A 15,586-nucleotide genomic window follows, 5' to 3' on the forward strand; every position below is an offset into this window, starting at 1 on the left:
TTTTATTGTAAAAAAAAGTAAAGTTGAACTGACTGAGCTTGTCAGATGCTTGAAACTAAATAGATCAAAGGGTCAATAAGTTAAACAAGTTTTAGAAATTATTTTTATATGCCCAGAGGGATGTATTATGTTATGAAGCCTGTGCCCGTCTGTCTGTTAGCAATTTGAAGGATTTCGAAGGAACTTGATACAAATGTTCACCACATCGAAACGAGGTGCAGAGCGCATGGTTCGGATGGCTGGCTTCAAGGTCAAGGTCACACTTAGGGGTTAAAGGCCGTATGACTTTGTTTCGAGTCCGCTATGTAACTCTTGAACTGCTTGAAGGATTTTAAAGAAACTTGGCACAAATGTTTAAGGTCAAGTTCACACTTAGGGGTCAAAGGTAATATGACTTTCTTTCTTGTGTATATTGCTCTGCATTGCAGTGCTCTTGATTTTATTTGGCAGATCCTTTTTTGTTCACTTACAATAATTTTTTATTGAATTACTTCTCTTTTATGTTACTATTTATTAGGGATGAGAACGAATACTGAAATCGATATTCGAATATTTGGAATGCCATATTCGAATATATTCGAATTTACGGTTTATTTCAATGGAAGCTTTAAATTCTTATTAAGTAACTGGCACAGTCATACACAATATATTCCGTTGTTTAAAACATGAATCATCATACGTAATAAGGCCTAAAAAATCCCTTCGGGAGTAGATTGCCCCGCTTGGCGGAGCTCTTGTTTGTCTTATGAAATGCATGGCTACTTCATCTGTCACATCCAGTACAGAACAGGATACAATAAAGAGATGAATTCTTAAAATTACTCACTCTGGAATAATCATATTTCATAGATGGTAATTAAGATTTGAATAAACAGCTTGCATAGGGACTGGAGCAAACTGTTCAGAGATGCACAAATATCAAATGTGCATATAAATTTATTTAATTTTGTTATTTAATACCATATCATAGTTAATTCAAATGTGTTTGTTTCTTATCTCAGAAATCTGAATACGTTGATGTTTTTCATAAAACATGAAATCACCCAGTCCATTTATTTTATGAAAGGATATTGTGCATGATTGCACTGTATGACATCTGGTGGCGGTTTTTGTTTCCATACTGTTACCAGTGGGTCAATAGAAATGTTAAAATTTTAATCCGTTTGGAATGGTTAAGATTATCTTGGGCTTTTCCTTTGATCTGGGATTATTTAAATAAATGGAATTGGTTAGATTAACTGGATTTACATTTTTCTTTGTTTACTTTTGTTAGTGTTGTAAATATTTTTCATGACCCAGTTATTTGATAACTCAGAACAAAGGCCTCATCCTGGTAGGAGCCTTACAGGACGTGATGTTGGTGTAAGCAACATGACCGCTGACCCGAGTAGTAACTTGTGGGTTCATGTCTGTTCAGAGGCAGAATTTTACTTTGCTGTTGCAAACCCTTTAAGAAGTATTTTCACGGAATTATTAGGTTCTAACAAAATTTTTACGGAAAGGTTTATGCAATTAAAGTGTAACATATAGCATTCGTGAAAGAAAGCATTTCTTCATACTAAGATTGGTCTTTATTACATCTTGAGTATTTAATAAACCATATTTTTAAAAAAGGATGTATAACAAGACAGTTTAATGCAGCACCCTGCAAATAGCATCATGTTTAATACTGTTTTAGGTCTAAGATTATCCAAGCTCTAATGTTAATGCATGTGAAGCATCTTGCTTGAAGATGAAAAAATAAAATGCATGGATTATCTGTGCATTAAGATATTACGGTACTGAGAATACTCCTGGAGAATGGTGCACAAACATTTTCATCTTTGAAAGTAACTTTTTGTCTGATTTTGATTGAAATGTATGTAGCATTAAAGTTCCATAATGCTTTAAAAATTGATGTGAGAAGTAGGAAGTCAGCTTAGTCCAAATACTGAATATACATAATTATTGGACATGAATTTACACCAATACTCAAGGGAGGTAATCAAAACAGTGAATTTAGTAATGCTTCCTGCTATGTTAACCAGTAAGCAAAGTTTTGAAAAGTAAATGAGAAAACAGTTATCGAAAGTAAGATTATATTAGGGATTAGTATATTTTATGTAAATTCTTAATAAAAAATTGTTGCAAACACATTTTGATATGGACATTAAAATTATGCTCATTTACTAATTATTTTCAATAATGGTAGAGCCAGCCAAGCCTTATTATCTTGAAATTGGAGATAGATGGACATTTTGTGAAGCTATTATTGAGAAATTATTAACTTCTACCCAGTTCTGCTTTTGAGACCTGTGAGTGCAGATCAAGATGAGCCTGCAGCCTGTTGGTCTGCACTGTTTGCTGTTTAGTCAGTAAATTTTCAGTGAACAACCCTTTGAATAATAAATGGTACTGCCCAAACCATAGGCCCCATCTAACGGTATCCTTATGGTATAGCATTATAAAGTAAGAAAAGAAAAGGTAGGACACTTCCGAAACACCAGATCTGGTTTGAAGCTAATATAGAACGGACGGTTCAAACGATACACTTAATTAATTGATATTACTGTAATAAACCTACGGCATAAGTTTAACCTTTATCACTAGTGTATTTTTAAAGAAATCAGCGATTTTCCACGAACTTCAGATTTCTACATCTTCCCTGCTTGTATACATCCGGTTTGCAAGGGAGTGAATTTGTAGTCCTTATTGCGGTGGTCAAAAATAAACCTTCGATATCGAAGGTATAAAATTTCGTGAAAATAAATTGAAAAATTTATATTCTGTACCGGCTTGGCCCGATATAATAATGTTGTGGCCACGCTTAGCAGCGCTCCTTAGTTCGTCTAACTGAATTGACATTTTTGTTTTTTATTGTTTGCTGCTATTTTTTTCATTCAGTTCTATTGAAGTAATGATGATGAAGGTATATAGCCGAGGTATATCGATTTTTCCCGGTATCTGTCAAACTATACCTATTAACCAATGAAATCGCTCAGGATATTCGCACCGTAGATCCGGAAACAGCAGAGCAAAGCAAATGTTGGACTCGATTCAAAATGTAAAACATGGATTTTATAGCTATAATAGGACTTATTTGAACATTTTTTGTTGTATATTTGTTAAAATTAATATTTCCAACTAATGTTTAAATTTTATTCTATTGAAATCGATCATATATTAGTGAATAAGAGAATATGGGTATTCGGAAGTGTCCTACCTTTTCTTTTTTCTTACTATATAAATGCTATACCATAAGGATATCGTTAGATGGGGCCTGTGGCCCAAACTGAATGATGGACCAGTCAGTTTTAGAAATTTAGAAGGGTAAAGGTTCAGAACTGTTTGTTACATCAAGAGCTGACATTTTGGTGTAGATTCACAAGTCAGACCTTAGGATTGCGTGTTTATAATTGCAGAGGTTAGGAGTTTGACCCACGGCTGAGGCAAATGTTTTGTATGATGAAGACAGTGTGTCTGAATTCATTTAAACTCCATCTCTGATCATTCATGTTAAGAAGTTGTCAGTTAATTAAGTCAATACTGGTACAGAAAGGAACAACAGTTAGGTTAACAAAACTGTGACAGTTGAATATTGTTATATTATTTTATATTTTAATAATTGGAATATGAATTGAAATTGATAATTATATAGTAACATGATTGTGTAATAAGAGGTCATCAAAGAAAGCTGAGCAGACCTTAGTTAATCAGAAATTATCAGAACTAATAGACCATTTCACGGCAAGCGTCTAAGTATTGGAAAAGTCTTGATCGGTAGACGCATTCTAAGCGAGAATTCTCGAGACGCAACGAGATTTGAAAAACTGGGGGCTCTTCAGTTATTTATCGATTTTTGCAACAAAGTTTCCTGATGTATAAATCGGTGAAAAAGGTTTTCACTTCAGTGGTTTTTTGATTCGGCTGATATTGACATAGGAAAACTGAGTAAAAATATGGTTATGATTTTGTCAGCATTTGACCGTATTCATATCGAACACTCAGATAAAACCTTCCACCGTTTTTATCAGTATGTGTATTTCTTTTTTTTATCAAATTTGAATAACGTGAATATTATGCAAAAATTTAGAACCCGTGTCACCGCTAAGAGTCTGTTTTAAAGAAGCACTAACAAAAGGCAAAAAAAAAAAAAAAGGCCAAAAAAAGCCCCAAAAACAATGGACTTTCGCGTTTAAACAATTATACGCTTACTTCATTTTCTTATTTTAATCATTATATTTAATTGCTTTTTGTTTCATACATAAAATAATACAAGCGTATCATTTTTACACAGAACAAAATGAAACAACAACAACAACAAAAAAAAAAAACAATTGGGTCAGGCTACAAGTTATTTCAAATGATCGGTATATAAGTCCTTCCCACAATTTAACATTCATCTTTTTAAATGAACATTTTAAACCATTGTTAACAAATACGTGCAATTCAGATTTTAAAATAATTCCAGTTTTGAAACTTCAAATACAAATGACTCTTAAAATTAGTCTTTGTTTCATTCATCCAGTCAAAAATTACCCCCGCCCGGAACACTGGTTGGATCGTTCGCCCGTCAGTCGAGCGATCACATGTTTAGTGTCTGGTACGGCCACTCTATCCGTAAATATTATTTATCAATGGGACAAGTTTAAGTTACTGTGGAAATAGTTTAATGCTTGCAAACAAATAAATAAATAACATGTTGAAGAAAACGGTTGTATAACCCTAAACAAACAATAATTATTCCCTTATAAGTTGGTCGAAATATGCACAATCAAAACGACACGAAGTTAATGTCAGACGTAAAAATTTACGGACATGAAATAAATAGATTATTGTACTTATCCATTTGATGTCCATTATTTGTGTTGGGTTTACGCCGTTTCTCAACAACCTTGTCACGGCGATTTGCTTACACAACCTGTTTTTATACTTTCTAACCAGTAGGTACTCTCCGTAAGAAATTTACATCTTTCCTACTTCATGCAGTGCTGTAGGAAGTCGGGCCCGAACTAACATCTCCAGATTCCGGAGAAAACTGCATTTAGTTATTTATGAAACAGCTGAAACGGGCTTAAACTTCATACGAACAAAAAAAAACCCAAAAAAAACCCACTATTTAATAACGCTACAAGCCGTAAAATAAAGGCTGCAAATAAATTAATAAATTCCACAAACAGACAATATGAACTTAGTTGGAAAATGCGGGAAAAAGACATGTTTAAAGTTCCTTAAACTACCTAATTTTCTTAGCACTGTAGCGGGAAAATGAACCCGGTAGTCAAGGAGTTTTGTTATCTTATTCTGTTCAAAAACATCTCGGGATCATTTTCAGAAAATTTCTAAAAATCTATGGAAGAGAGAACGAGCAGTAAAATGTGTAATAAAAAGTGTCATTTTTTCATTACGCTTTTTTGTGTGTCCAACATGCATTCAGGCATACAAGTGTGACAATAAAAATCGGAAAGAAATCGGAGAATTGCTAACAAAGTCGAAGTACGCTTAAAATGAAATTTTTGTTGTTGTTTGTATTTTTCCCTAAATCTCGCGTGAAAAGGATGGTAGGGGAAAATTGAAGACATTACAGCGAAAACAAAGTTGGAGACCCCGCATTTTATCTCTCATTTTACAGTAAAATAAATTTGTATTATGAGCTTAGTTTTTTTTTAATTCTATGGAATGGTTTTTACACATTACTTAGTCATTCCGTTCGAAAATGATAATTTCGTAGAAAGATTTTGGCATAGTCTTTGCATAAAGTCCTTCGGCGAATAGTCGGAGTACATATTTGAAAATTACATTACCGTATAGATTTCAACGGTCCTGTTATAATAAATGAAATGAATTTCTTTTTGATTGAAATGGGCGCCCGAAACTAAATTAATCGCTGTAAAAACTGCAACGTCAAAACTATTTAGGCTAAAACGTGATTTTTCGACGCCATTTGTGTAAAAAGTGTGCATTTGACCTTTTCAATAATTGTACATAGGGTGAAGATCAGCTTTTGCTCTTAATTAAACAAGTTATTAAGGACGCAACTTGTGTTTGAAATTCCCGCTCATTACACCTGTCAATAAACTACACACGCAGTGGTTGGTCAGCTATCGTAAGACATTGAAGTAAAGCGTTCAGCTATACAGACTATTTCGTTGTTTATTCTCAACGTAGTTCGATCCAAAAATGAAGAAAACTGTCTCAAACTTAACACGCTGTACATAACCTATCTATCTATCTATCTATCTCTATCTATCTCTTAGCCCCCAGTTTTTGTCTTATCGTTTAATCACGTTAATTCACGGATTAACGGTAATCAGTTTGCGCATGCGCATATACTTCGTGAAATGGTCTATTGATAAGGGCTCTAGACTGGACCTACTAGGGAGTTTTTGGTAGATGAAAGAATATAGCATGTATGTGTTAGGTAAGATTGTCTGCCAACTGGAAAGAAGGAAAAGAGCGGGGAAAATCCCTGAGTGAGTGCTTAGTGGGTGAGATGACTGATAGGCCATTATGGATGCTGATTGGATGAGAAGAGATATGATGGCAGTAAAGAGGTGTGGCATGTTGGAATTAGGGGAGAGAGGGCCGAGGAATGGGAGATCAGTGAGTTAGGTTTTGAGAGAGTTTAAAGTTAGGTTTTGAAAGACAGAAGTTAAGTTTTGATAGATTGAGAGTTATTTAGGAATATACTGTAAGAAATTAATGAAGTGGTTAAATGAACAAGAAATAGAAAGATTGATAATAATATATTGTATTTTGGAATATAATTTATGAACATTAGTAAGAATCAAAATAAATAGAAATTGGAGTTTATACGAGCTTGTGTATTATTTATTAATATTAATTCCCCGAAACAAAGATAATTAATAACAAAGTTTACAAACACCTGACTGGTATACTTTAGAAAAACATTAAACAGACAAAACATTACCCACAACAACTGGTCTTAATTTCAACGGGTTAACATTTCAATAAAAACCATGGCATTTTTAAAATTCCCTTTTTCATGTAATAACAGTCCATAAGTAAGATGTTTTTCAATAAATCTTTCCTTGAAACTCTGAAATGGAACCACAGACTGGAGATATCAGGCACCCCTGATGTTTTGAATACAAACAAAAATCAAGGAAAAGTGAAATAGGTGTATATTAATTGATAAGGATCTGGTGTTTGAAGTTTGATGGGAATCAGCTGACTGCCATTGATCACAAAGTTTGATAGCAGTCAGCCTCATTATACCTGCCTTTGATTGCCGCATTATACCTTAATTGATTTGTATTGTAAGTTGGATAATGTTGGTGCCCTAAATGTTTATGCTGCTGTGAAAAATATGGCTCAAACAGGCTGCTTCAAATGATGAATTTTAAGTCATTTTAAAAAGCAAAAGTTTACTTTTTCACATATTTTTAGCTCACCTGAGCACAAAGTGCTCGGGGTGAGCTATTGTGATCGCTCACCGTCCGGCGTCCGTCCGTCCGTCCGTCCGTCGTCCGTCCGTCGTCCGTCCGTCCGTCCGTCCACACTTTCCTTTAAACAACATCTCCTCATAAACCACTAAGCCAATTTCATCCAAACTTCACAGGAATGTTCCTTGGGTGAAGCTCTACAAAAATTGTTCAAAGAATTGAATTCCATGCAGAACTCTGGTTGCCATGGCAACCGAAAGGAAAAACTTCAAAAATCTTCTTCTCAAAAACCAGAAGCCCTAGAGCTTAGATATTTGGTGTGAAGCATTGCCTAGTGGACCTCTACCAAGTTTGTTCAAATCATGACCCCGGGGTCAAAATTCACCCCGCCCCAGGGGTCACTTGATTTTACATAGGAAAATCTTAAAAAATCTTCTTCTCAAAAACCAGAAGCCCTAGAGCTTAGATATTTCACATATAGCATTGCTTAGTGGACCTCTACAAAAGGGTTGTTCAAGTCATGAACCCTGGGGTCAAAAATTGACCCCGCCCCAGGGGTCACCTTGATTTTACATAGGAAAATCTTCAAAAATTTTTCTAAAAATAAACCAGAAGGCCTAGAGCTTCGATATTTGACATGTAGCATTGCCTAGTGGACCTCTACAAAATTTGTTCAAATCATGACCCCCGGGGTCAAATTGACCCCGCCCCAGGGGTCACTTGATTTTACATAGGAAAATCTTCAAAAAATTTCTAAAAATAAACCAGAAGGCCTAGAGCTTCGATATTTCACATGTAGCATTGCCTAGTGGACCTCTACAAAATTTGTTCAAATCATGACCCCTGGGGTCAAAATTGACCCCGCCCCAGGTCACTTGATTTTACATAGGAAAATCTTCAAAAATTTTCAGAAAATAAACCAGAAAGCCTATATCTTAGATATTTCACATGTAGCATTGCCTAGTAGACTTCTACAAAATTTTGTTCAAATCATGACCCCTGGGGTCAAATTGACCCCGCCCCAGGGTTACTTGATTGTACATCGGAAAATCTTCCAAAAAAATATTTTGAAATAATTTCACACAAATGGTTCTTGTGTGAACCTCAGCCAAGATTGTTCAAATTATTTTGATTCCTCAAAAAACATGGCGGACAGAGAGCGTGGTCTATTTTCCCTATATGTCTATAGTGGAAACTTTAAAAATCTTCTTGTATGAAACTGTTGACCGGTTTTTAAAATAATTTCACCCAAATGGTCCTTGTGTGACCGTCTACCAAGATTATTCAGTTTTTTCCGATTTGTCAAAAAACATGGCTGTCAGTGGTCATTTTTACTTTTAGTATATAATGGAAATTTTAAAAATCTATTGATAAAATAGCTGGCTTGATTTTGAAATAATTTCACATAAATGGTCCTTGTGTGACTCTCTACCTTTACTGTTCAAATTATTTTGATTCGTCAAAAAACATGGCCACTAGAGGACATGGTCACTTTTTCCCTATATGTATATAGTGGAAACTTTAAAATCTTCTTGTATGAAACTACTGACCCGATTTTAAAATTATTTCACACAAATGGTCCTTGGGTGACCGTTCTACCAAAACTGTTCAATTTTTTCTGATTCGTCAAAAAACATGGCCGCTAAGGTCAGTGGTCATTTTTCCCTATATGTATATAATGGAAACTTTAAAAATCTTCTTGTATGAAACTGCTGGCCTGATTTTAAATAATTTCACACAAATGGCCCTTGTGCGACCCTCTACCAAGAATATGATTTATTAGCAACTCTGTTTTACTTTAATTTCCCTGACTACATGTAATTGATAGATGCCAAGTGAGTTAATATAGGCACAAAAGTCTGCAAATGTGTTAGAGGTCACAGTTTTCAATGGATCTTTAAACTTTTTGATGTCTTTTTGTCATTGCATTTTATTTCTTCTATTTTTTTTTCAGAGGGCATTCTGTTATACAAGGAGTTCTATAATAATATGAAATTATGCGTACTTGAGATTTCGTAGTGTACCAGGTGAAGTGCCATGGGTGACATGTTAAAACTATTGATGTCCACTTTTTCTTTTTATGACTGAGAATTTGAAGCAATAACTTTTTGCTTCTTTTATTTTACAACATAGTAATCTTTTAAAAATGTATCACAATTAAAGTGCTATCACTGTCACCCATGTATGAGAAAACCTCTTCCTGGAATTTAACTGCCTGGCTGATCACAGTGTCTGCTTTTATTTCCTTTTCAGATACTACTTTAACTATCTATAAATATTTTAGAAGATTAAAGAATAGAAATGATAATGATAATTAATTAGATATTTAAATTTTTAGAAGATTAAAGAATAGAAGTGCTAATGATAATTAATTAGATATTTAAATAATTAAAATAATGTGGGGAAGTTGGCAGTTACTTGCGGAGAACAGGTTAGTACTGGTATAAGAATCCAGGAACACTGTTAGTTAACTGACCGCTGTTACATAACTGAAATACTGTTGAAAAACGGCGTTAAACCCAAAACAAATAAATTAAAATAATATAAATACATATGTAAATCAGTCAAAAGTTTATTTGTTTTTGCAATTATATCTAGTTTATTTTTATTATGATTCCATTAAATACCATATTTTTCTTTTTTCTTTTCTAGGCTTACATGAATTATATCAAGGATTATATTCCAACAAACAATAAACTATAAATATTTGTGTTATTGATAGTGACAAGTGAAAAACTTGTGGATTAATAGTGGTGGCATAACAATAGTGTGGATTTAGTGTGGATTTTATAGTCATGACTGGATTTTGTAGTGATACACTAGTAGGAGATGCCTAGGGGGAAGAAACTGGAGAAGAGCACGGGCAAGGAAGGCAGTGATTCGGAAAATGATGAGAAAAATGGGCGCCTGTTAACTCAGATGGGGGTGGAGCCCGCCCCATTAGTCCTTTATTTGATAAAAGGATCATCTGAGTGCATTGATAATGACTGGAATTTTTGATTGATATTGAGATTGATAATGAGCTGGAATTTTTGATTGATAATGAGACTTGTACTGAGCCTGAAATTCTGATTGATAATGAGACTTGTAACTGAGCCTGAAATTCTGATTGAATGAGACTTGTTCTGAGCCTGAAATTTGTTCACTAAATAGAGTTGAAAATGTGGATCAAATTTTACTAGATCCTGTCATTTGACAGTAGAAAATGTTGCATCAGTGAATAAAAATGAAACTCTGTATTATGCTCATGCTGTTAAATCTATGAATGAAAGTAGTAGGTCAGTAATATTTGGTTCTTACCATCAAGGTGATGTCAGATTTCTGTTGATTCAAGAGGAAGTCAGTGTACTATTAATGCATTGTGTGCTTTAATTTATGCACAGTATTCTAATTTTTCATCAAGAGAGTTATTAGATGATGTGCTTAATACAGGTGATCAGATATATAAAAGTGTTTTAAACACCTTGAAACGTCTTGAAAATTTAGACACAGATTGCTGGTCTAGACGAAATTCCAGATAAAGTAAACGTTCTATCAAGGCTTGTTTGGGGTTGAAAAGGCAGACATTATATCAGAGATTGCTGTTGAACAGTTCGGCAGTTCTGCTTTACCTTTTTTAAACACCAGTCTTTACATACAGCATTTCAAAATGTACAACATGTTTTGGTGATGATTGGAGCAATTTGTTCAGCAGTTTTTGTCAAAGATGACTTGTTCTGGCTTTTTGATTCTCATTCACATGGTAAAGATGGGTTGTCTAGTCCTGATGGTAAATGTATGTTGATGTCATTTATCTGCCTGGATGATCTTGTTACCTTTATGTATGCTATGTATAGTAGCATGAAGATTGATCTGTCTTGTCAGTATGAAATTTTGCCATTGCGATTAGCTGTCTCGGGTGGGGAAAGTAGTAATGCCTCAGATCTATTAGCAAAATACTTTGAAGATCAAGAGATAAAAAGAGATCATAAAATGAGTAAGCAAAAAGCAGTCTTATGCAGAACTCGGGGAACAAGAAGATTGGATTGTTGTAAGACATAAAAAGAAAGATAGGAAAGAGTACTTTAAGAAATTTAAACAAGCTAAAAGAACTAATCCAGAGTTTAAAGAAAAAGAAAGAGAAATCCAAGCAGCTTCAAAAAGAAAAGCTAGAACTGAAACACAGTTCAAAGATAAGGAAAAAGACATGCAGAAAATTTCAAAACAAAAAGCAAGATCCGACATAGATTTCAGAAGTAAAGAAAAAGAAATGCAAAAAACTTCAAAACAAAAAGCAAGATCTGACATAGATTTCATAAGTAAAGAAAAAGAAATGCAGAAAACTTCAAAACAGAAAGCAAGAGCTTTAGGTTACGCAAACAAAGAAAGAGAATCAAAACAAAAAGCTAGAGTTGATGTAGAGTTCAAAAATAAGGAAAAAGCAATACAGAAAACTTCAAAGCAAAAAGCTAGAGTTGATGTAGAGTTCAAAAATAAGGAAAAAGCAATACAGAAAACTTCAAAACAGAAAGCAAGAGCTTTAGGTTACGCAAACAAAGAAAGAGAATCAAAACAAAAAAGCAGAGTTGATGTAGAGTTCAAAAATAAGGAAAAAGCAATGCAGAAAACTTCAAAGCAAAAAGCTAGAGTTGATGTAGAGTTCAAAAATAAGGAAAAAGCAATGCAGAAAACTTCAAAGCAAAAAGCTAGAGCTGATGATGAGTTCAAAAATAAGGAAAAAGCAATGCAGAAAACTTCAAAGCAAAAAGCTAGAGCTGATGTAGAGTTCAAAAATAAGGAAAAAGCAATACAGAAAACTTCAAAACAAAAAGCAAGAGCTGATGAAGAGTTCAGAAGTAAGGAAATCCTTGTTCAGAGAGCCTCAAAAAGAAGTGCTAGAATGAAACCTTATGTGCTAGAAAAAGAAAGGATAACAAAACTAATATCTCGTTCACATGCTAGGACAAAAGAAAGATACTTACTTAATGATAAACCAGAAAGCTGAAAAGCGAAAGAAGCCTGATTTTAGGCAAACTGAGAACATTGCTGCTAACGAACAAAGCAAGGAAAGTGACATTGACAGTTGCATCTCACTATTCATGAAAGCATAAAAGTTGGACCTCAGTTTATCTGCACTTGTTGTAAGCAGACCTGGTTTAACAAAGTGTTTGCAATATTAGCAGCATTAAACGGTTATGATTCACAGCTTTTGACTGGACATTGTCTATTGATGGTTTTAGAGATGGATATGTACAACTTGTAAAACCAGTCTTTTAAAAAAAAAGTTCCAAAGTTATCTGTAAAGAATGGTATGAGTTGGCCTGAAAAACCGAATGAGCTTCATTTGCATCCATTGGAAGAAAGATTAATTTCTTTACGTATACCATTCATGCAGATCAAGAGTTGCCAAGGGGTCGTCAGTATTCTGTGAAAGGGAATGTTGTCAATGTTCCTGTTGATATTCAACCTGTTGTAAATGCACTTCCAAGACCATTTGATGAAAATGTAACAGTAGCTGTTAAATTGAAAAAGAAATTGTCATACAAATCCTGGGGCGTTTTCAGAGAATGTGCGGCCATTACGTGTTTTAGTAGCATTGCACTGGCTTAAGAGAAATAGTGACTTCTACAAAAACTCAACAGTGCTAATAGATGAAGAATGGGCTGCACATGTAACAAAAGACTGCGAAGATACAGTGCAAGAATTTTTTTCATCTGATATTACAACACCTGACAGTTTTACAAAAAAAGACAAAAATGTTATGTCTGCTTTTCAAGGTGAAAGTCTAGAAAATTCAACTTATGATTCAGATGCAGAAAGAAACACACAAGAAAATGTAGGAAACATAGACACTCTTCTTGATGATTGCAGATATTGAGAATAGAAACAATACATTTACCTTTGCTCCAGGAGAAGGTCAGCGACCTCTTAGTATATATCAAGATACAGATTCAGAATTTTTATGTTTCCCAACCATATTTTGTGGACAAAGGAGAACTGACAATGCAAAGATTAATCCCTGTAAGCTATAGTGATATTGCTAAATGGGAACTGAGAAGCAGTGATAGACGAGCAGCCAATAGTGTACCAAATATATTTTTTAAATTGAAAAAAAATCAAATGAAGCAACTAAATGACAAAGTTAATCTTGCTGTTAGAAGAGGTAATTTTTGAAAAAAAAATTGACAGCAGTTCAGGCTAGAAATTCAGACACATGGATGACAGGGTACAAAAAGATCAAGGATATTACATTTTCAAACAGCTTAAAATTCTCCATCATATTTAGAAACAAGAAAAAAAGATATCTTTGCAATGATACGACAACTCGGTTTGCCAACTTGGGTTTTCATGTCACTTTCATCTGCAGATACAAGATGGTCAGATTTATTGAATATGTTATCAAATCTTAATGATGGCATTGAATATTCTGAAGAGCAGATAAACAGCTTGACGTGGGAACAGAAAATAAAGCTGATTCAAAAAGACCCTGTAACATGTTCTCGATATTTTGAGCATAGGGTTCAGCAATTTATAAAAATTGTTTTGAAAAGTTCTCACAATTGCCTTGGTTGTATGACAGACTATTTCTATCGAGTTGAATTTCAACAGAGAGGTTCTCCACAATTCATATGATAGCTTGGGTGGAAGATGCTCCCAAATATAACAGTAGTTCCAATGAAGAAATAACTGCATATGTTGACAAGTATTTGAAATGCTGTTCAGATGAAATACACTTACAAGATTTGATTCAGTTACAAATTCATAAACATTCAAGGACCTGTCACAAAAAGGAGGATAAAATTTGTCGATTTGGTTACCCTTCCACCATTAAATCAGACAATGGTTCTAGAGCCACTTGAGTCAGATGTTGACAAGTACAAGAAAATGTACAAAAGGTACAAAAGAAAATGAATTCTGAAAAGATGGGTTTAGATATGTCGTATGAACAGTTTTTAACTGAATTTTTGGAAATGACAGAGGAAGACTATATTAAGTGCATACGAAGTTCTTTAAAAGCATCTAAAGTATTTCTAGAAAGGACACCTAAAGATATTCGTGTAAATTTGTACAACGAGGCAGTCTTAAGAGCCTGGAAAGCAAATATTGATATTCAGTTTGTATTAGACCCATATGCTTGTGCAATGTAAAATTGTATCTTATATTAGTAAATCACAGAGGGAATGAGTACATTATTGCATGCTGCTGCAAAGGAGGCCAGAAATGGAAATTTAGATATAAAGAGACAGGTTCGACACATTGGAATGTATTTTCAAATAGTGTTTGAGGTTAGTGCCCAAGAAGCAGCTTACTTAGTACTTCAAATGCCTTTGACTAGGAGCACAAGAGATGTAGTATTTATTAACACGTCACAACCAAACCAGCGAATACAGGTTCTCAAGACAAAAGTGTATTGGACAACTGCCAGATTCTTCAACAGATATTGTAGCTGACAACATCATCAGAAGGTATCAAGAAGACCAACGTGTCGCGAAAACTGGTGTCTTGCGATTATGTATCACAGTTAGAAGTTGTCCCATCCAAATGATGATGATACTCCTCCTACTGACCAAGATGTGAATGACGATGATAACATGGTTGAACATGAAGTATTCAATGATGACCAAACTCTCTTGGTACTGAAAAATGTATCAAAATTAGAAAGAGACAAAACCACAAAGTTTATACGTTATGTTCGATTTAATCTCAAATCAGATGAAGATAATCATTTTCGAGAAAAACTTCTTTTGTTTCTGCCATGGAGAAATGAAATGACAGATTTGGGCAGCTAACTATGAAACTTATAAGGAGCATTATGAAGCAAAAAAGCATCAAATTGACAGCAAGTGCAAAATGTATGAACACCATGTTGAGGAGCTAGAAATGGCTCGGGGAAACTGCAGAAAATGACTTTGATGCGTATGATGAAATAGCCCCAGAAACACAACAAGTTGAAGCAGAAACAGCTGAGGAAGAGTCAGTTGAATCTGAGACATTTGTTTATTTCAATCCTGATAGAGCTAATGAGCAGAGAGAATATGATATTGGTATTGAACTAGGAAGCTGTGCTTCATCTGCTACAATTGATGTAAATGAAAATGTGATGCCAGATGAACACTACAGAGAACTTTTGAGATGTTTGAATAAAACAAAGACACTTCTTCACCATGTTATACATTGGGTAAAAACAAAGATGTGCCATTGTATGCTTTTTGACTGGAGGA

At 34.3% G+C, this 15,586-nt stretch overlaps 1 protein-coding gene across 7 annotated transcripts in view; it reads left to right on the forward strand.

Moving 5' to 3' along the window:
• LOC123556384 (kelch-like protein 5) overlaps positions 1–15,586 on the forward strand; it is a 140,709-nt gene that overhangs the window by 70,688 nt on the left and 54,435 nt on the right. The window contains exon 1 of one of the 7 annotated variants that reach the window (XM_053542607.1): positions 1,062–1,228. The exons of the other annotated variants lie outside the window; for them this stretch is intronic. Coding sequence (XP_053398582.1) covers positions 1,077–1,228 — 152 coding nt within the window. The 5' untranslated portion in view covers positions 1,062–1,076. Of the gene's footprint in view, positions 1–1,061; positions 1,229–15,586 lie in introns of those variants that run through there. 7 annotated transcript variants of the gene reach the window in all.

The sequence above is a fragment of the Mercenaria mercenaria genome, chromosome 5 (assembly GCF_021730395.1).
Source record: "Mercenaria mercenaria strain notata chromosome 5, MADL_Memer_1, whole genome shotgun sequence".
NCBI lineage: Eukaryota > Metazoa > Mollusca > Bivalvia > Venerida > Veneridae > Mercenaria > Mercenaria mercenaria.